The sequence below is a fragment of the Juglans regia genome, chromosome 5 (genome assembly GCF_001411555.2).
Source record: "Juglans regia cultivar Chandler chromosome 5, Walnut 2.0, whole genome shotgun sequence".
Lineage (NCBI taxonomy): Eukaryota > Viridiplantae > Streptophyta > Magnoliopsida > Fagales > Juglandaceae > Juglans > Juglans regia.
Window position 1 is genome coordinate 5,940,316 of NC_049905.1, and position 22,374 is coordinate 5,962,689.

A 22,374-nucleotide genomic window follows, 5' to 3' on the forward strand; every position below is an offset into this window, starting at 1 on the left:
ATTTAAGATCTACCTATTAAGATAAGTTAAAAAAAAAAATGAAAAGAAAAAAAGAGAGATCAGGTGGCATGCATGATCTTTTTTATAACAATATAATGTGATGGAATTAATTAGAAAGTTATTATATATGTGCTCCAAGTTGATAATTTCATAATACATCAAAATTAAATCTTTTCATTTAAGTGATGTGTATGGTATGTTCTACACATTAACCTAAAAATATAATAAAAATATAATAATTCAAATTAATATAATATTCTCAATCTACTACATAATATATGTCATATGATTAGCAAATGGTGGTTTGAAGTAGAGTTTAATTATATAATATATAATGTGATGAGTTGACCTCTAGTAATATATATATATATATATATATATATATATATATATATTCGTAGATTAGTGAATAATTTACTCGATCATGCATGCTCAAAGAGTTCGTTTTGAGAATATTTTTTGGGAGAATGCTAATAACGTAAGTACTATTGAAACATGAAATGATTTCACAAATATTTATTATCCCGTAAGTGTGAACTTGGCTCTCAAAGTCTCATGATAACATGTGCACGCCATTAATGATGGTTGACTTCTCGTTTGATTGATGTGCGTAAATTCTTTATTCGGGCCTTATGTAATTTTAAATTCATCTCAATTTATTATTATAATTTTTTTAAATTTTAATATAAAATATCATAAATATTTTATTTTTTTTAAATTTTAAAATAATAATAATATTAAAAAATAATATTTTATCATTTTAACTCAATTCAACTCAATTTAATTCATTTCAACATTTAAACACAACTTAACTTTCTTCCTGGCAAGTTTCACCAAGTTTCACCCCCACAACAAAATGAGTGAATTTGAATTTTAGCAAATTCTCGTTTGAATTTGAATTTATTCGGCCTCCTTATTTATGGTATTTAAATTGTTATAAAATTAATGAATTTAAATTTAATATTAATGAATTTGAGTTAAAATAAATTGATCTATTAAAATATGATTTATAAACGAGTCAATAATGAGTTAACCTATTTAACATGAAATCAATCCATTTTAATCAGTTTAAAATTTATTTTAAAATTAAAATTTTATTATTATCAAGTTATAATATCTACATTTCTCAGCATGTTTATATTTTTATAATATGTTGGATTTGAAATTTTAGATCTATGCTCATATTTGTTATTGTATGATTTGTATTATAGATTTTATTATATGTCAAAATTTTAAAAATACTGATATATATTTTTTAAGATATTGTAGTTATTAATAAATATAGATTTTAACTTTTATGTAAAATTATGTTAATTAAATCAAATGAATTATGCATTTTAGTTCAATTCATTTATATGAAACAAACGGATTTAAATAAATCGTGTCGTGTTAACATATTTCTAATCAATTATTAAATGAAACAAAAAGGGTTGCCCGACCCGACATCTAAATGAATTAGGTCAGGATTTTGAAATTTGATACGTTTAATTTAACAAATTGGTTTTAAGTTGACATATATAATCGAATGTTTATAATCACATAACACAACACAATTTATCAACCCTACTTTCTTCCTTCTTCGTAAGTTTCAAATCGATTGTAATTAGTTTTTTAACATTTATTTGAATCTAGATCGATTTAGATTAATTCAGATTGATTTTAGATCTAGAATTTAACCGATTTAAAATTATATTTATTCTTGTCTAATAATTTTTTGGGAGAATGCCAATATTGTCACTATTGAAACATGGAATGATTTCACAAATATTTATTACGTCCCTGTAAGTGTTAATTAACTTAGCTCTCAAATTCTCATGATAACATGTGCACGCCATTAATGATGGTTCACTTCTCATATGATTGATGTCCGTAAATTCTTTATTATTAACCCGGCCTCTCCTTATTGATGTTGCTTTAACTTTCTTCCTTCTTCCCAAGTTTCGAATCGATTGTAATTAATTTTTTTTAATAGTTAATTGAATCGCTTTGATAGATCAATTTAGGTTAATTCGTACAGAATTTATGACCAATTTGAACTGTATTCATATTTAAATTATCTAATAATTGATTTTTTTAATTTCTTGTACAAAAATATGATAAAATTAAATATATATTAACTTCTTAATTTGTTATTGTATTCAATAAAAATCGTAAAAAAATTGAAAGATAAAACATGTAATATATCATTTTATGGTTTTTTAACTGACGTAACAGGTCTATTTACTTGCATTCTAAGCAAGTGTGTATATATACTGGTAGTATGAAGATCAAGAACCCTCCAAATATACGCTTTTTAGGTTTCTCCTTTTCTTCACCAACCAAAATGCTAAAACTCGCAAGAAATGCTAAAACCGTCCTTAATGTGAAGCTCAAACTAATAATTAAACTAGTACTAGTCTGGTGATCTGCACCGGTTAGCACATTTTATAGCTGTTCCTTGGCCAGTTTTGAAAGAAAAGTGGATCACTGTCTAACAATGAAAGGGCCACAAGTAACTTTAGAAAGTGGGCGTGAATTGCAATATTGATGCTTGAAGTGGTGGACTAGTATAGTCATTTTTTATGATCATGACTCTCTCCTTCACAACAAAATTGTTTGAGAAATATAATTTCTTGTTAGTATATAATTGAATTAGCTAGGAATGTGATACCGGACAGAATAATAATTATTCTATGGTTATTTAATCAACATAAATTAGGGCTTGAGATTGAAAAAAAAGACGCAACATATAAAGAAAATATTGAGATTAGGGTTTATTCATAAAATCGAAAAATTGATTCTAAATCTCACAAGTCGGGCTTAAATAGTTTAGAGAATTCGAGATTTTTAGAATTTTGTTCAAAAAGGAAAAATTCCAATTATTGCGTAAAAATAAAAAATACAGAATAAAGTAATTATATTGCCAGAAGTCTAGCTCAAATCGAAATAAAAAATTATCCCTAAAAGTTACATAGAAATGTTAACATAAAAGAAAAAAAAAAAGATAATTTACATCGGTGATTTAAAGGAGAAAATACTTGATCTCAAGGTCGCAATAGAGACTGCAGGCATAGCATGGTGATCATGACATGTGTATCGAAAAGAACTTTCTGAATTGAGGTCATATGTGCGATTTTTAACCAAAGTTATTGACAAAATATTGATGTGTGCGTAATATTGCCCAAATTCGAGAAATTTTCACATTTTTCCGCCATATTTATATTGATATGCCTTCTTAAGGTAGTCCAGCGCTATCAATATAGAATCTGCCAGCTCAACATCATCAGATCTGGATCCCCTACATCAGAATGCGTGTGTATGTATGTATACATTGCATATATATATATATATATATGTATATATGTATGCTGAATAATATAGAACAAAATATTCCATGTGGATATATATTGAAGAATAATGATCTTCATACATTTATTTTACAACTCATTATCAAATAGACTAATACATATATATATGTTAGTTTCACTCTAGTAAAATTATTAATTTCTTTTTACTTAAATTTTAAAATAGATCAGGACGGTAGTTATGCATGTAAAATTTGTTAATTTGAAGTGATCATCTCGATCGTTGAGTAGCATCGTTTAGAATTGGCACCCTTTAGATCACCTCAAAGTTTGACTCTGTTTGCAACATATATATATATATATATATATATATATATATTTCATTGGGATCACATTCTATATATGTGTGTCCATGTGCGCGCTCGCGAGAGTAACCATTGATCAAGACATTAACATTAATTGGATGTGAATTGTAACATATTATTCTTTGTCGTGTCCAGCTGCATTCGTTGACAAACGGTTTCTTCACTTTGACCATTATAATTTCAGAGGCTGTCTCCATGTTATATCTATTGATAAAAAACGTTTTAAGTTCTTAGAATGATATGCCAAACAATACTCTAATTTCCTTTCATCGTCTTCGTTAACTTCAGAAATGCAAACGGATCATTCTTCTGTGCATCCGTTAACTGTGGTTCATCTCCATAAAGTAGTCATGTCAATAAAGAATACAATTTCCAGAGATATAATAAATGAGTTTTGTTATGTATAAGTAAGTTTACGTACCAATTTACATATTAATATTGTTGTCTTTATATTCTAAATTCAAATTAACACTGCTTTAAATAAAATTTATTTTCTAATTAATCATATTGAATATGTGTACGTATTAGTACACAAAATTATTTATAATTAAATTTTTTCATAATAAAAAAAATAATATTATATATATACTTACAGTTTTACTTTAAAAAAAACTTACAAGACTCATTTTATAAAATTTTAAATTTTAAAATTTTAAACGTATCAAAATTAAGTAAATTTGCATCGCGAGAAGGAAATGATCACCTGCGCGCAGCTATCCCAAAGCAATCACCCAATTAATATCTTTATAAGAAAACTCAGCCATTTAGGTGATCAGATATATACTTGCTTTCAAAAGTCTAATTCACCAAGGATTCACACGTTTACATGATATATATTGATAGAACTGGCTCTCTTGATCTGATCTCTATCTAACTATGATCTTGCTAACTGACAAACGCAAACTAATTATCTGTATCTCACTCGACCGAATCCTTTAACAATAGATCTTTAGGCCGATATTAGCGGCCACTCGATTGCAGAAAGTCGGCCAAGTCTCTCTCTCTCTCTTCAACCTTTTCATTACTCGATCTACTGAGTTCTGATATTTGTTCTGTAAATTAGTGCATTGACCTACTTCCTCCCATCAATAACCTTGCCTTTTAAGGACTCCTTCCTTTGATTTATACCTCTTTGCTTCTCTCGTTTTGGTCGGATAGCCTTCCTAACTCATTTAAACAAGCTTTCTAGCTCCTCTCTGAAACCACTGTCGATCGATCTATGCAACCAATTCTGGCGTGCTTGAATGTCCAGAGAGCGGTAAATATTCTATACTCAGAAAAATATATATATACCCAGAAAATAAATCTCATATATACTACAATTTTCTTCTTATTGGTCTTGATCTTCTTTCTTACTGATCTCCTTGATCATCTTTTTAACTTGATCATCTTGTTTTTTTACAAGGGAGAGATTGGATGAGATATTGGTATATAGAAATGATCAAAAGAGAGACGGATGCATCTTCTCAAATGGGAGGGAGACATTTATTTGGTCCTGCTGGGTTGACCATAAACACTCTTACACCATGTGCTGCATGTAAGCTCCTGAGACGAAGGTGTACTGAAGAATGCCCTTTCTCGCCATATTTCTCTCCGCATGAGCCCCAAAAATTTGCAGCTGTTCACAAAGTTTTTGGTGCAAGCAACGTCTCCAAGATGCTAATGGTATGTGTGTGTGTGTGTGTGTGTATATATGCATGCGCACTTCGATCCCCTTAAAATTACTTCTCCAAACGGTCTACTTATTGCTGTAGATGAACTTACATATGTTTTTCTTTCCTGTTTTTGGTTAATTATGTAGGAAGTGTCAGAGAGCCAAAGAGCTGATGTGGCGAACAGTCTGGTTTATGAAGCAAACTTGAGGCTGAGAGACCCGATACATGGGTGCATGGGTGCAATTTCTGCTTTGCAACAACAAATTCAATCTTTGCAAGGAGAACTTAATGAAGTAAGGACTCTGATGATGAGACACAAATTCAGGGAAGTTATTGGTAACAACATTTCATCTAGTACTACTACTGCTGCTGATTTAGTTTCTTCTCGGGTGCCGGCTGTTTCGATTGCTTCTGCACCACCACCACAGACTCTTCCTCCTCAACCAGTATTGTCACCTCTACCTTTTGCTGTCCCTTCTTTGTCTTCTTCATCTTCTTCTTCTTCTCTGTATACACCGCGGCCTGCAAGCACTACAGGTTACAGCTCAATTATTTTAAGTGGTAATGTCCCATATTTTGACTGAGTTCATAGAATTTAGTCCTTTCTCTTCCTTTTTTTTTTTTTTTATAGAATATCAGTCATGCTCAATAGAGTAGGATGACCATTGGACGAATTAGAATTAATCGATTTGTCATACAATTTCTCAATTTCTTATGGTTGATGAGAAATTACTATACGTATATATATAATATTGGAAAAAATAAAGAGAATTTGGAGTCTTACAATATATAATTCACTTAAATCCCCATGCACCTAGCTATTATATTATATGTAAATATATGAGATTCCTTTTCCAGCACCCCCGTCCTGTTTTTTGGGTTTCACATTAATCTTTTCAATGGCCTATGGGCTAATTCATGAGTTTTATTATCTTATTCCATTTTCATGCTTGATTGCTTGAATAATAATCTTTTCCATTGTTTATTCGTTTTAGGCACCGACTGATTAAAAGAGATACACCTTATATATAAAGGTCGGACCACAAAAGTGTGCCATTAATACATTAATAGGTTTTAGCAGTGCTAGCGGCTGTGGCTAGCTTGATAAGACAAATATACAATATTAAATTTATTAATTTCAATTAATTTAAATTTTTAAAATAAATAATAATTTTAAATGATAATATTAGGTCTAAAACTCTGAATTCGAATTCCAACTCTACATTTTATCTATATAATTAAATATTTTACGTGTTAGTCTACTTATTAAAAAAAATATGAAAGGAAATGTTAAGACAAATATAACATATTAAAGCTATCCATCCTTATCAACTTAAAATTTTGAAACAAATATTGGTAGTTTCACTGCATGCATAGTTGTTGCCCTGCATCCGTTAATCATGATCTACACGGAATAAAATTAGAAACCTAAAAAAGAGTTTAACATTCTGAAAAGTATAGTCTGTATATATATATATCACACCTCACATATATAAGTGACCTGCGGCCATCACACCCCTGTATAATATGGTAGTTAAATCTTAAATCATTACGGGTGTGGTGGAATATCTGGTCCAGTTTGGATTGGAAATTCACCTCAACTCATCTCAACTTATTTCATCTTATAATTATAATTTTTTTTAAAATTCTACATAAAATATAATAAACAATTCAATTTTTTCAAATATCAAAATAATAATAATATTAAAAAATAATATTATAATAATATTTTATTTAACTATTTATAAATTATCTCAACTCATCTTTAACGGTTTACTTGTGCTTTTAAGTCCTCTTTGCCGATATTTATGGGTTGAAGGACCTCAAATTAATTTTTGGCGGATACAAAACTCATGATGATGTAGGTAGTAGTACTCATTAATTGTGATAATTCTCTCCACTTGGAACAACTCTATAATATAAAAAGAGTTTTACTATAGATCAGTCACTATTCACAGTTGATCTGTAGGACACCTTACGTGTCATCATCTTATTTTTTTAAAACAAAACCTCCTCATATTCATGCGGTAGCACCCATTCCCCTACCCAATTCCCTCTCTCAACTCACCCAGCCCCGCTATGCGCCACCTGCCACCACCATCAGGGCCCCTTCACTTCGGCCACCTCCAGCCAGCTTCAAGCCTCCACGGCAACCCCCACGCACAGCTCCCTCTCTCAACCCGAAATGGGTTTCTGCTGCACGGTTTCTCCCTCTCGTCGCTGCTATAGCCTTCGTGCGCCACTTGCAGTGCCACCGACCACCACCATCGGCTCTCCCTCACGCCGGCCACCTCCAACCACTTTCAAACCTCCATCGAAGCCTCCACGCGCAGCCCCCTCTCTCAACTCGAAATGGGTTCTCCTACATGGTTTGCCTTTGCTACCACCACAATCGTCAGCCTCCAACCCCACCGTCAAGCACCACCGAGCCCTTGACCTCCCCCTAGCCACCATCAAGCTTCCATAGCACGACATCCCTCTCCCTCTCTTTCTCGAAATGGGTTTCACCCATACACAGGTTCTGTACCTTAGCTTGTCGTACGCCTCCACTCACAGCTTCCAGCCATCACCTTGAGCCTCCCTCAGCCACCACTAGCTCCACCTAACCTTCCTCAGCCCTCCATGCTCAGCCATGCCTCTCATTTGGCCCAAATGCGCGACGTGCGAGGGGGGTATGGGTGTGGTAGAGGATGGTGATGCGGGTTGGGGGTGGGGGAGAGGATGGTGAAGCCGGGTGAGGGTGGGCTGTAAATGAAATGCTTTGGGAGCTTTGCTTCCACGTTTTCAAAGGAGTGAGATTTGAGAGAGGGATGTGCTTTTTGTTATAAGGATAAATTAGTCATTTTACTAAGGTGTGCACCGAATGTTGTGGAATAGTGGATGTTCTGTGGAATAGTGGATGTTCCTCAGATTTTTTAATATAAAAACTCTAAGTTGAAATATAGGTAAGTACTTGCTCTAATCCCCCCCGCCCCCCAAAAAAAGCTCCCTTGACTTCTCTTCTCGATCGTTTTCAACTCTATTGATTACTCTAATTTGATATTTATCATCATTGACCAGACATATTAAGCCTGGTCAATATTAGTGTTAGTCCCAAATAAATAAAGCTAGCCTAGCTAGCTAGCTAGCAAGCACCTACAACGAGTTTACTTGGCTTATAGAGCTAAGTGGTCAAGCTAAGTGGCCAAGAGCTAGGTGTTACAACGTTTTACATTAACATAACCCAAGGGGTCATAGAGCTAGGTAAACCAACTATATATATTTATATATTATATATATATATATATATATGTACCTAGTTTTTGTATATATAATCTTCAAAAACAAATTATCATGATATGCGTGTATGTACATATACAATAATCACCAGATCGAATCGAGTGCCTATAATATATAATATAGTATAACATTATGGAAGAATTTGCTAGTTTTAATTCCCATCACAATTGCTTGACAAAGCGCATCTAATTAGTTTGTCAATACTGAATTCCTCCATTAAAGCTAGAAACGTTTGGAAAAAGCTCATGTGTACGTAACTTTGGATATGGAAAATGCTATGCCCACATAGATTTTTTACTGAAACCCTCCATCAACAGACTTCGCTCCTGCCAGGTGGATTTAAAAAAAATAAGAAAATAAAAATTCTCCCTCATCTTCCCATTCCCCATCTCCCTCATCTCCACCTACGAGCCCCATCTCCCTTATCTCCCACAGATGCACACGAACCCATCTCCCTGAACCACGAATCCTCGCCCGTGGCCTCCATATCCCCAAGCCATCTCATCTCCCTCTCGGCAACCACAAAACCTGAGCCACCTACGCTTCCAAAGCCCGTCACCCTGGACGAACCCCCACCCTGAACCCACGCTTACCTCAATCCCTCTCCCCCCCTCTAATCTTAAACCCCCTGAACCCTCCATCTCTAGGGGTGCTACCCGCCCCCTACGGAGCGAGGGCACTCCTTCCCTGTACCCCGACCCGCATGGGGCGGGGGTGGGGTTTTCACCCCCGTCCCCCGCCCCCGGGATGCGGGGGTGGGGTACCCCGCCAGGTGGACTGGGTAGGGGCGGATTTCCATTCCGCCCTGCCTCTTGCTACTTAAAAAAAAAAATACTACATTTTATTTGATTTAAAAATTATTTTTAAGTGTAAAAGTAATTAAAAATAAATTTTTAGACCTAAATTATAAATTTAAATTTTGTAAATATGACTATAATTTAAAAACTATGTAATTTTAAAATTTACTAGTACATATTTTGTGTAAATTGTAGTGTATTAATTTTTAAACTATGTAGTTTTAAAATTTACCAATGCATATTTTGTGAACAAGTCTAACAAATTGTAATATATATTTATATATACACAATTTGTAAAATGTAAATATATATTTATGTTTATATATATATAATATATATATATATATATATATATAAATGTAAGCGGGCGCCTCCGCATGGGCGTAGCGGGGTTGCCCCGCCATATAGGGGCAGAGCGGAAGCGGGGCGAGGTAGTGATAGAAAAGCTCAAAGGTCCTATTATAGCGTGCATTCCTTTAAAAGTAGTCTTCAGTAAAATAAATGAAGCAATAAATGGATTGGCACGGCCAACGCACCTTGTGTTAACATCATGCGTCCCACGAATTTGGTGTTGGGGGAGGAGTTGTAGTTGCTGGGTTCTACCCAAAATTGTGCATTACAAGATAATGGATGGATATTTTTATGTTTTGGGTACTTCTTGTTGCAAATTTGTAAATATTTTACTTTTTAGAATGAATAGACAATTTCGGATTTGTGTACATCTCTATGTGGCAATTTCAGCTTCAGCTTTTACAGATACCTTGTAAATTTATTATGGTTGTGAATTTGTATATATTTTGCTTTTAAGAATGAATGGACAATTTCAGATTTTTGTATATCTTCACATGACATTACAGGATATTACACTAATTCCATTAGTACAAAAATGCATTGCAAGAAATTGCACTAAGCCTGTTACAAGAAGTAACTTTACACATTTGAATATTACATTACAATAACTTAATGGACCAAAACACCACCACATACTCCAATAATTTTCACCAAAATCGCACTCCAATAATTTCCACCAAAACATACTCCAATAATTGTGTTAGTACACAGTCATTTCCACAAAAACATTCTTGCTAATCACTACCATTTATACTTGTCCTGATAATCATCCTAATCTGAGAGATGCAATTGAGATGGTTGAACCTAAAGAAACAAAACTTAGTAAGAACAAGAATAAAAAATTAAAAAACAACATTAATGTCTCATGTTGACATTACCTGCAATGGAGGAGCAGACGCTCCAATACCCAAATAATATGTTTTATATACTTGCCCATGTGTATACTATAGGCATAAAAAAAATGTTGTGTCAAAACCAACAAAATGTAATATCATAATGTGTCCAAGGAGTAGTACAAACTTTATTTTTTATATTTTTGTGAAGGTTTACTTGTGAATGAGTAGCAGTCGCTCTAATTCTTAAATAATATGTTATGTATACTTGTCCATGTGTATACTATAAGCATAGAAAAATAGCGTTAAAACCAACAAAATGTAATAGTGGTACAAACTTTATTTTTTATATCATGCGAAGGTTTACTTGTGAAAGAGGAGCAGTTGAAGGAGTAGAAACAAAATTTCGATGCATGTGTCCAAACTTGATTTGTTATATCCTGTAGAAATATACAATAACATTATTCACGTGCACAACATGATCAAAATATGGACAAAATATACAAATTGCTCTAACAACAAAAAATCACCAAATGAAGTACTTGGGTTTAAGGAGATATATATTGTGTGCCACTCACATTGCATTGATCTGCTATTTAACTACTCTGCTCTCCAGGAAAAGACATATAAGATTGTCTTGTTAAATAATCAAGAGAACTAATTTTTTTTCGACAATAAAAAATTAAAAAAATATATTAAAGAAGAACCTCAACAGGGTCACATCGCAATCTGCTTATTGTACTAGCTTGCTTAAGATCATTCTCAACAGGGTTCGCTTTTCTCCTTGATGATGGTCTTCCCTTACTCCGGACTACCAACGGACTAAAAACTGTACTTTTCCTACCCTCAATGGAAGTAGGTGGATCAACTAGTTTGCTAGCACATTGCGAATTGATGCCAGGGTACTCTAGCTTCAACTGCTCTAGTTGGCCGATCAATTTCACACAACTGCTCTCGGCCTTTCAAGTATTCGAACACAGTTTATAGAAGCAATTTTGGATCCTATCGTACCTTTGTCCATCGTGGTTGCTACTCGACTCATAACTATTTTTACAAAAGTATATTTTCGCTTTATATCCTTCCTCCACCGATCCATGATATATTTTGATGGTATTGTACTCTTGCCTAACTGAGCTAAGATATGAAGAGCGTGTCTGCATAATATGTGCCTAAACTCAAACAACTTGCAACTACATTTAACATCCAGGGGATCTTGATCGACCAAAACATTGTAGTTTGCACGTTTTATCAAGTTATCACTCACTCGAACCTCATCGGCAACTATGCATGTGCATCTTCCTCCCACGCATCCCAAATACGAGGTAGTTAAATATATAAATCCTCGAAATTCATCTTGTACTTCTTGAACTTGGTTTTTGAAACTACTCCTCAAGAGGATAGTGACTGATGCAAGGAATCACAGTATTAAACGAATTGAAGCCAGCAGTGGATTCATTCTCCACCTTCATTCTAAAAACTGAATCATACTGATCAACAAATTGCTTCAATGTGGTCTTTGAGTTAACGTAATTATCGAAAAATGTATTCATACCTTCACTCCCTTGTATAGTTGACATTCCAGCCCAAAATGTGTCTCTAACATAGGCCGGCACCCAAAAATGTTGGTTGCTATATAGTGACCCCAACCATACATTCTTATGCAAATCATACGTATCGAGCAAATCAGACCAACATTTTTCAAATTCATGCTCACTTGAAGAGTCATACACGTATTTCTGTAATGCACTCTTAAAGAGACTTGAAATTCTTTGATATTTATATTCCTGCTTCGTCATTTATTTAAAGTCTTTTAACTACACGAGCATCAACCTTCTTAAAGCATTTGAAATGTCTTGACTTTCTCGTACTACAAATGTGTGTGCGCTCCAAGTTTACTTTAATCAAGGTATATCCACCTTCATCATTTATCGTCGCATTAATCCTAGCCATACACTCTATCTTCTCCGTTTGTCTTGGCTTGAGAACATTGGCAACCTTACTCTTTGACGTGTCTTCCCTCACACATACTAAGGTAAACCATTTGACATTACCATCATCTCCATGTTTAAAATTCTGTTTACACACCTCAAATCTCTCCTGCTTACCATACTTCATTTAGTAAGTCAAAACTTCTTCTGTAGATGAAAATGTCATTCCGACATTAGGTTTATCGACTATTTCAACACATTCTTGCTCATTATAAACTTCTACCTCATAATACTCATTATCTCCATGTTTCATATTGCAATCCATTGCAACTCTAGTGTTTGACTTATCTAAAAATATTCAACCAGATTCAAATCAAGATATTAATTTGAATATTGAAAGAAATCATATACAATCAAAGAAATTATATACAATCAAAGGGATTTGAAAGAGATTTGTTTTTGTTGTAATTATTGACAATGGATTTTATATTGAAAACAATACACTCAAGGGGGCATTTTTACAATCAATTAGAGTACTTTAAGAAAGGTACCGAAGCCATGAAAAAGGAAAAAAATCATACAAACTATCTAAAACAAGTAGTGTTGTGGCTGGAAATCCATAGCCTTTGAGCAGTTTCTCATAGAAATTTTTGAATCCATTGATAATTGAGATGAATGCTTAGGTCATAGTGTGCAAACATATCCATACATAAGGCTCAAATGCTTAGAGATTTTTTATTGGAGATTTATGATAAGTAGCATAAATTACTAGACAAAATATATATATATATATATATATAAATTGTTTTCATGTAACTCTTGACAAAAATAAGCTATGGTCCGATGCAATCGGAGTGATAAGATAGGCCAATTGCAATGGGTCAATTGCAGTAGAAAACAAATAGATATCACTATCTTACCCAAAAGAAAAAATGGGAAAAAAAAATCTAAGAGCCATGGCTTTGATTGAGGCAATGAACTCATTAGAAATTGTCTGAGTGTAATTTCAATTGTATATGCAATCTTTGAAAATGTGGTAAAGTGGTATTTTGTTTGACAAATTACAACTGTGACCATTGCACCACATTTGAATAGTGGTAGAATCGAGAAGTCCACTCCGTATGCACAAAAAGTGGGGAAATCATCAAAAAGTTGGACCAAAAGTATTATAGGAAGGACAACTTTTCCTTCTCAAAGTAAGTGACAATGTGAACTACCTGTTGTGAAACAAAGTAAAGAAGCTGAATAGGCGGCCATTGTCAACAATGAAAAAATTGTCCCTTTTTCTTATTGAATTCTTGGTGAGTTTGTATTTCTAAACAGATTTTATGTTTTTGAGCACTTGATTTTTCCTAATATTTGTAGATAAAAACCATATTATTTGAGTAAAAATAGAGAAAAAGATAGAAGAAAAACCACTTCTCAGAAGAAAGAGAAAGCGAGACCGGCGGAATGTGGTTTAAAACCAGAGGACGGTGCCGAAAATAGAGGAATGCATGCCCTACCGATGAGGACTGGAGGAGGAAGGCAGGAGAGGCACCTGTAGCAATATTAGCAATGAGAGGAGAGGGATGATGGTTTCATCTTTGTTTTTTGTTTTTTTTTTAATACACGTGGCATGCCACTCAAGAGGGACATGTCAGTCGGTAAAAAATATCTGTGCCCAGCTTCGGCGACTGTAGCAGCTCCCCTCTGTATATATATATATAATGCATGCATGCTTCGATAACTCTGTTAATTGCATGGTGCTTCCTCTGTGTGTGTCCGTCCCAGAATTAGCATGTCCAGTACTTCCAGCCAAAACAAAGTATTCTCTTTTTTCTTTTTTTTTTCACAAAGAACATACGTCGTCTGAGATTTTTATTTTTATTTTTGGTCTTTAGTTACAATATATAGCTTAAGGAGATGTTTGGATTCGAAGATGACTTGAGATGAGTTGAGATGAATTGAGATGGATTGTGAATAGTAATGAGATGAATTGTAAATAGTAGTGAGATTTGTGAGTTAAAGTTGCTGAATAGTAATGAATAGTAGTGAGATGAATTGAGATGAGCTGAGATGACTTGCGAATCCAAACAAGCTAATTCTTCTTTAGAATTCATGATACCATCTGCTTCTTGGAATGTAAACAATTAATGTCCATCATGATCTTGATCGCTTTCTGAGCACTCTAGCAATCCAAGCCCATAAGCCCATTAAGGTTAATTTAGATCGGAGGGCTGTTCTCCGACCCGACCCGAAAGTAGCAACAACTAGTACTATTTTTCATGGAATTTCGCAATTAGCTAGCTAATATATATATATATATATATATATATATATATATTATGTCTTCAGCCAGATGAGTAGTAGTACTCATGTCTTAATTGTGATGAGAAATTCATTATTCATATACAGCGAATGATAGTGCAATATCACCTAATCTTTGTTTCGTCACACCTCAATGTATAATAGAATTATAATAACCTCACGTACAAATATATATTCTTAATTATTTTTTGTCATTTTCGTTTCGGTGAAGCATTGTCCTTGTCATGACTAGCTAGTAATCTGGCTTTATCGACCTACTCATGCCTCGCTAGCTCATTTTCTTCCTTTACTCCACAGGAATGATGTACAGACGAAATTAGGAAAAAGAAAAAAAAAAAAAAAAAACAGCTTAATTGGTTCATTTCATCGGTGCACCATGCATTCAGTACCCCGTAGCCCAATAACATGACCACAAAATGAAGAGAAAAATCCTTCGAATCGGAATATTAGATCAGTAGGGCATACCGGCCACTGCAAGACAAATGAATATGTATCATGAGTTCTTTGTAATAAAAATAGATTTATTTTGAAAAAATAACCGATAAAAAATAAATATATATATATTTTTTACGTAATGTACTGATCTTCTATTAACATAGCTAGTTTAGTAAATCTAGGAGAAAAGTTGTACACTATTCTTTTTGTCATCATCCTTTAACGTGACATTAACTGATTATAAAACTATTTATCATCTTTCATTATTTATCATTGAATAATTGGATGCCAAATAAGAGGACGATCGATGGAATTTATCCCTTCTGTTTGAAGAATCTTAGAATAGATTAATATTCCAATAATGCCTCTTTTTCCTTTTTTGTGCAATAATTAATTCTTGTGTCTTTTTCATCGTCAATATTATGATGATATCAAGGTTTTAAAGTACTCCACCTAGAAAGTAAAGTTTTTAGATATAGAAACAGTTTCATTTTATTTTATTTTATCATTACGATTTTTCTAAACTCTCATATAAAATGTATATAATAAAAAATTTAATTTTTTTAAATTTTAAAATAATAATTATATTATAATAATATTTTATTAAACTTTTAAATTTTATCTAAAACTATCTTATTTTTATCTTACTATCCAAATGGAGACTAAAGGTTCTTGTTCAATACAAGAACCGATGCATGGGTTTCTCGTATAATATTGACGATAGTTTCGCCAAACAGTACGAGTACCATACGTTCCCTTGTTTTAGCTCAAGAAGCTGCAAATTAGTAAAAAACAACCGTAAATTCACGTTTCCTGTAAGATCTTAATTTGCGAAGTTTGTATTCAAAACTTCAAAAATTTTCAAATATAAAAAAAATAAAATTGCATTTTAAATATAATTGGATTATCGCCTTTAATAATCCAAAAATTACATTAATTGTACAAACAAATTATTACATATATAATTACTGCTTACAATTTGATGATGATCATGATCTGTAACCCAAGTAGCTTCTAAAAAACGAAGGAAAATGAACTTTCCTTATTTTTGAACGGAAGGATAAATATATTTATATATGTAGAACATATATATTTTCTCTATTTCATTTATAATAAATCTTCCTTGACTTCATGCACACGATGATCTACCTTAGTTCGCCCTTCTGCAGTTCTTTCTAATCTCACCGCTGGATCCAGTGAGCGGTTCAATGTCTCCCATCTTAATCATTGCAGTGACAAAGTCATTGTTGAAGGTCTTACGATTGTTGCTGTAGGTTTTAACCAGTGAATCTGTCGACCCGCCATTGTACAGTACTTGATCAGAGTGCAGAAGACCCTTTTGGCTGAGGAGGTTTTTGAAGTACTTGTTATCAAAATGATTAGGCGTTTGGATGTCCATAGGGGCAAGGTTCTTGCGGCCGCCGGTTTTCCTTGGGCATGTGCTCCGTCTGAGCTTGGCAAATGAACTATCAATGTTTGTCTCGTTATATATGCGGTCTCTGAAAGTTAGACATCTTGCTTTCCCGATCGTGTGAGCTCCTGGGATCAGGTTGACAACAAAGTTATACTGCAATATTTATTTGGCATTTAAACTGTCCAAAAACATGATTTCTCTCGTTCGATTCGTAAATAATCTCAATTTATTTTATTATTATTTATAAATTTTAACATATAAATTTTATTACTGTTTATAAATTATCTTAATTTATCTCAACTCACCAATCCAAACAGAAGCTTAGAAAGAGATGAGAGAGGCCCAAGTTCTTGGTTGAGGCATGAAAGGATTTTTCCATATATATTTGTTGAATACAATAAGTCTAGTAGTCGCAGATAGTTAAGAGATAAAAGGAGTTAAAAGTTAAAAGTTGAATAAAATATTATTAAAATATTTTTTTAATATTATTTTTATTTTAAAATTTAAAAAAATTAAATTTTTTATTTTATTTTATATAAAAATTTAAAAAATTTATAATAATTAAATAAAATGAGATAAAATGAATTAAAAAAATAAATGATGCCAGATCTGAGAGAGAGAGAGAGAGAGAGAGAGAGAGAGAGAGGGAGGCATACCAGACAAGGCAACCATATCCCGGACAGAGAGACCTTTGGCTCGGAAACTGCTGGTGAGGTTGGAGACGTTAAATGTGGGAGCAGGGAGGTTGCCACTGTTGGCGTCAGAAAAGCTGGCTGTCTTCGAGTCTCTTCTTCCCACTTTAACAGCCCAATTCGGCCCGCCAAGCTGCAGAAAAATTTCACTACGTACGTTACCAATGATTTTTATCTGTAGACATTTTTATCTCGTGTAAAGGATTTAAAAAAAAAAAAAATTGTTTCCTAGGCTATTATACAACCGGTCAGAATTTAACATGTTATCAGAATTATATGTGGTTTTGTAATCATGCATGTCTCTATTATTGTATCTCTTATTTCAATTATTTAACATCTTTTTGTCTAGCTACTATTTAAAACTATTATCTCATGTCCCACACAAACGTGCCAATCAAAGCAAATAAGAAATAATTTTTTTTGAATCTGCAGTTCCAACGTACGAGTGAAAGATAAAGAAGGAGAATTAACTCACAATTACAACAGAGTCACGAGCAGCAATGGCTAAGATATCAGCACAAGACACCACTCCTGGGCATACTTTCTCTACAGCGGTTTTTATGTCATCGACAATCTTGAAACCCCTGATGGATCTGTTGTTGGGACCTGCTGTCTTCTCGCCTAAGGTAGCCGTGTCATCCAGGAGTACCGAGCCGTCACAACCCTGCAAGTGTGTCACGAATAATTAGCATATATGCATGAGATAGACAACCCGGTGAAATACCATGAAACTTCCTAGATTGTTCTCTCTGCACCTAACTTCTTTTTTAGCAAGCTTCCTAGATTTTCTTTGCTCTAAAACGAAAACTACGGTCGTGTAATGTTTATGTCGTTTCATGAATTTTGGTAACATGACTGAATTTCATTTAACAAACTGGAATGGATGGACCCAAACCCACCAAATAAAGCTGACAATGTTGCCAATGTGGGTGTCATAAAAGACTCTCTAGTCTCTCCCCCATCACCTCGCTTAAATTTTGCATGCCATATGCATGTGCTAAAGCTCTGTTTATGTATGATCAGTCACATACACGAAAGTGACATTCAATTGTGCATCGCACACTTTATCTTCTTCTTCTTCTTCTTCTTTCCCGGCTGAATACAGAACACATAGATCACAGACTACATTTGTACCTTCATTTTACTTAATTATAAATGCTGTACCATTAGGTTTAGTCTTCTACATGCCAACTTAATCAGTCACGCTAGCTAAGCCTGATTAATTAAGAAGAGCACAACCCCAATCAACTGATATATATGCTAGCAAGCGTATCTAATTAGAAACTTGGATCTAGCTAAATTATGTTTTACTCTAATTCACTGCAAACTAGAACCGGGTAGATATATATATAGACAGAAGAAGAAATTTACATTGACAAAACAGTCATGGAAGTGGAGGCGAAGGAGAGAAGCACCCAGGCGGGGTTCCTTTGAAAGGGCATTTATGAGAACAGGCCGCACCTTGCTGAAGACCTTGGGACAACTTTTAGAGTAAAAACCTGTAGAGAGTTGAGCAGAGGAGCTCCCCCGCGTGAAAACCACAAGAAGCAGGGCTAATGCGACGATAACATGATTGACGGTGATTAAGGAAGAAGAAGAAATGTAAGAGACCATTTTCCCTGTTGATCAGCTAGATAAGATTGGGACTTAAAGGTAGTACTGGATGGGCTGTGTCGAAACCACATGTGGGGGGAATTACCATTATATAGACAGATCATACGAGAGAAATAATTGGGAAACTCAACAGTATTGCATGGAATTGGTCTATACCTCTATAAATTAATTATTTAAAAGAAAAGATATATTGTAAAAGCAACAGCTAGCCAACAGGCCAGGTTTGAAGTTTTATAAATTATAAATGTCTGATAATGATAAAAAGTAATCCAAGTCCAGAATAGAAACACGTTTACATGAATTGAACTGGTGGGTATAGACCATAGATGCATGCGTCAAATTTGTCTGAATTGTGGGGCATCCGAAATTATCCATCAATTAAAGTTTTGGGTTTGTTGATGAGTACGCCATATTAAAAAGGATTAGCTCGATATATAGACAAATAGGCACCTCGATCGAGGTACGTTGTTCTCAGACAATTAAAAACTAAGCTACAAAGTTGACGATTGAACATAGGCAGTTGTAACAACTAATGATTTGATTCTTCATATATATATATATATATATATATATGGAATGGGACATAATAATCTTAATTACCGGTCCCAAAGTATTAGTCCTTAAAGGGTTAGTTTGAATTAGAGAAAAGAGATTAAATGGTTTTAGATAAAAAAAATAAAAGTTAAAAAAAATATTATTAGAATATTATTTTTTAATATTATTATTATTTTGAAATTTGAAGTTGAATTTAAATTTGAAAAGGTTGAAGTATTATTATATTTTATGCGAGAATTTAAAAAAATTATAATGATAAAATTATAAAATGAGATGAAATATTTTCCGATTCTGAATTATGACAGACTTTCAATGGCGTGATTAGTGTGCATGAATGAAATAAGTATACACGCGGTACTCATACACTTTTAAAACGTATATTTCAAGATGAGCAATATTAGATACAGTCTTTATTTAGAGACTGTAATGTAAGTTTAGGTAATTTTATCTTTAAAATTTTTTAAAATTACAAAATTACCACTCCTAAAATGATGTTTTTTTTTTTTATTTAATAAAATTTAAAAGGCATGTACATACAGTCTTTTAAGTAAAAATTACAAATAAAATTTCTCTTCCAAGATATTGGAGCTTAATTTCTCAGACCCGGCCTTCTCACAATTCACAGTACTACTGCAGAACAGCTCTATAGCGCAAGCAAAAGGGTCTCTGAGAATGAAGTTAATTACAGTGCTCAGAAATTACACTCATGCCAGAAAAAGATGGCGTGAGAGAATCGCCAACACATAAAACAGACAACAGAAAAGTGTATAATTTGTTTACTTGGTCACCTTCCCTTCGCCGTCAGACCAATCCCATCTCTCTTTAATGTCTCAGAAGAAAGCGAAAAATCTTGAAACGTCAAATTAGACTCTTTCAGCTCTTTATAAATTTTTGGTCTTTTTCTCTTGATAGAACGTATGAACGAATTTTCGAGAGATCTGGGAATTAATCAGATTAGACGAACTAGTCGTAGATACTTAATTCAGTGCCTCCTCGATCAGAAATGCATGTAACAAGTGTTCCCCACACCGCATGCATGCGGTCAGAACAAGGCAAAAAGAAGTAGAAAAACATGCAGTTTGTTTTTTGTTTTGACAAGTACTACAAATTATATGTTGTACTGATCGATCATCGCCAAAAATCGTAATCTAACACGAAAAAGTTACTTAAACCTACGACGAATTATACTTTCCCATGCACGTATTACTGATCTACTAAGTTACTTACAAAGACAAATGGGTCTTGCTGCATGTCGCAGCTGCTTGATTTGTGGTCAATGTTTTCCATAGACTAGTACTGAAGAAGGTGAAAGAGTACTTACGTACTACTCTACGCAGTCCCCGTATATCTTATTATTTGGGAGCTGACTGAAAGCTTAAAATAATATAATATCCCTTTAATAATTCAACGAACGAGTACGTAATTACGACAGTTCCAGATTTATGAAGCTAGGGCCATATATATATATATATATATATATATTGATGCAATAATTTACAGGTGGATGAAGCAAATTATTGTATTTTTTGTTGCAATTATTGGCTATTGATCATGAATATTTCATTTTCTTTCGAGTAAAAATTATAAGAGTAATTAATGAAATTATCAGATCAATTGCCTCTCTCAGAAACTTTTTTTTGTTAAAGAAAGGTGAATTTTTTTTAAAGTTTTTGAAACAGCATATGATTTAGGCCTGGTACGGTCTGGATAGTAAGAGGATACCTTTCATTTCATTTCATCTCATCTTCTCTCATTTTATCTCATTTAATTATTTTAATATTCAAAAACTATAAATACAAACACTTTTTAAATTTAAATTTTCAACATTTTTATCAAATTATTACCTAATCATTATAATTTTTTCAAACTTTCAAATAAAATAGAAAAAATAATTTAAATTTTTTAAATTCTAAAATAAAAATTATATTTTAATAATATTTTAACTTTATAATTTTTTTATTCAATTTTTTTTTTATCTTTCATTTTTTAAATTAATTCTATTAAACATCATAATTCAAATTATTTCATTAATATTTATAAATCCCAATCATTTCATTACATCTACCTATATATATTCAAACAGAGGCCATGATAACAGTTGAATGAGTGACGACGTACTCGGACGTTGTGTAAAGAAAATTAGTTAGAGGAATTAATGGCATCTAATTAATCATTTATGAATTGATATTTGACATGACAAACAAGACTTATACTTGTATACTTATATCCTTGTCGGACCATTTCTTGGCATACGCACGTTAGGGCTAATAGTTGCAGCTTATCCTTTAGACTTGGCCCTTCAGCCGGCCACAATTAAGACACAACGAGAAAAATCTATCCATCTATTAATAATCTTCTCGCATTAATAGTCCCCCTTACCTGCTTATAGATTGGGATGAAACCTCGCTTTCAAAAAAAATAATTAGCTTACTTTGAATAATCATAACATGTTGAAGAAATCTTACCAAGTGTTTGAGACTAATTAATTATAAAATTGATGTACTTGTCAAAGAGCTTTTCAAAAGGTGTGAATAAATGATTGGAGTTGCTTCTTTTTGACGCCAAAAGACCATGTACTCTTCAAAATAAATAAATCACTAACATATATAGGTAAGCTGCTATATACCGCAATAAGATGACTCGATTATTTTACGAAAATTTCTATCTACAATTCTATTAGGAATAGTATAAAAATGATTTCATCTCATATAATTATTAAAATTTTTAAATATTTTTATATAAAATATAATAAATAATTTAATTTTTTAAAATATTAAAATAATAATAATATTAAAAAATAATATTTTGATAATATTTTATTTAATTTTTAATTTTAATTTAATATTATCTCATCTCATCTCA

General features: G+C 32.9%; 1 protein-coding gene and 1 pseudogene across 1 annotated transcript; one reads left to right on the plus strand and one right to left on the minus strand.

Annotated features, from left to right (window-relative positions):
- The first annotated feature begins 4,563 nt into the window (after positions 1-4,563).
- LOC109002402 lies at positions 4,564-5,900 on the plus strand (annotated as a pseudogene).
- Positions 5,901-16,105: 10,205 nt separating this feature from the next.
- LOC108980296 (peroxidase P7-like) lies at positions 16,106-19,032 on the minus strand. The gene is made up of 4 exons (XM_018951160.2): positions 18,715-19,032; positions 17,819-18,007; positions 17,308-17,476; positions 16,106-16,776 (listed from the first exon to the last, which is right to left on the minus strand). The coding sequence occupies exons 1-4, from the start codon at positions 18,955-18,957 to the stop codon at positions 16,388-16,390; spliced, it is 990 nt and encodes a 329-aa protein (XP_018806705.2). The 5' UTR covers positions 18,958-19,032; the 3' UTR covers positions 16,106-16,387.
- Positions 19,033-22,374: the final 3,342 nt, after the last annotated feature.

Coding starts and splice junctions, on each gene's coding strand:
- LOC108980296 (XM_018951160.2), bottom strand. CDS start 18,957: ATGGTCTCTTACATTTCTTCTTCTTCCTTAATCACCGTCAATCATGTT. Junction 18,008..18,714: donor TCCATGACTGTTTTGTCAAT/GTAAATTTCTTC, acceptor ACACACTTGCAG/GGTTGTGACGGCTCGGTACT. Junction 16,777..17,307: donor GGATATGGTTGCCTTGTCTG/GTATGCCTCCCT, acceptor ACCTGATCCCAG/GAGCTCACACGATCGGGAAA.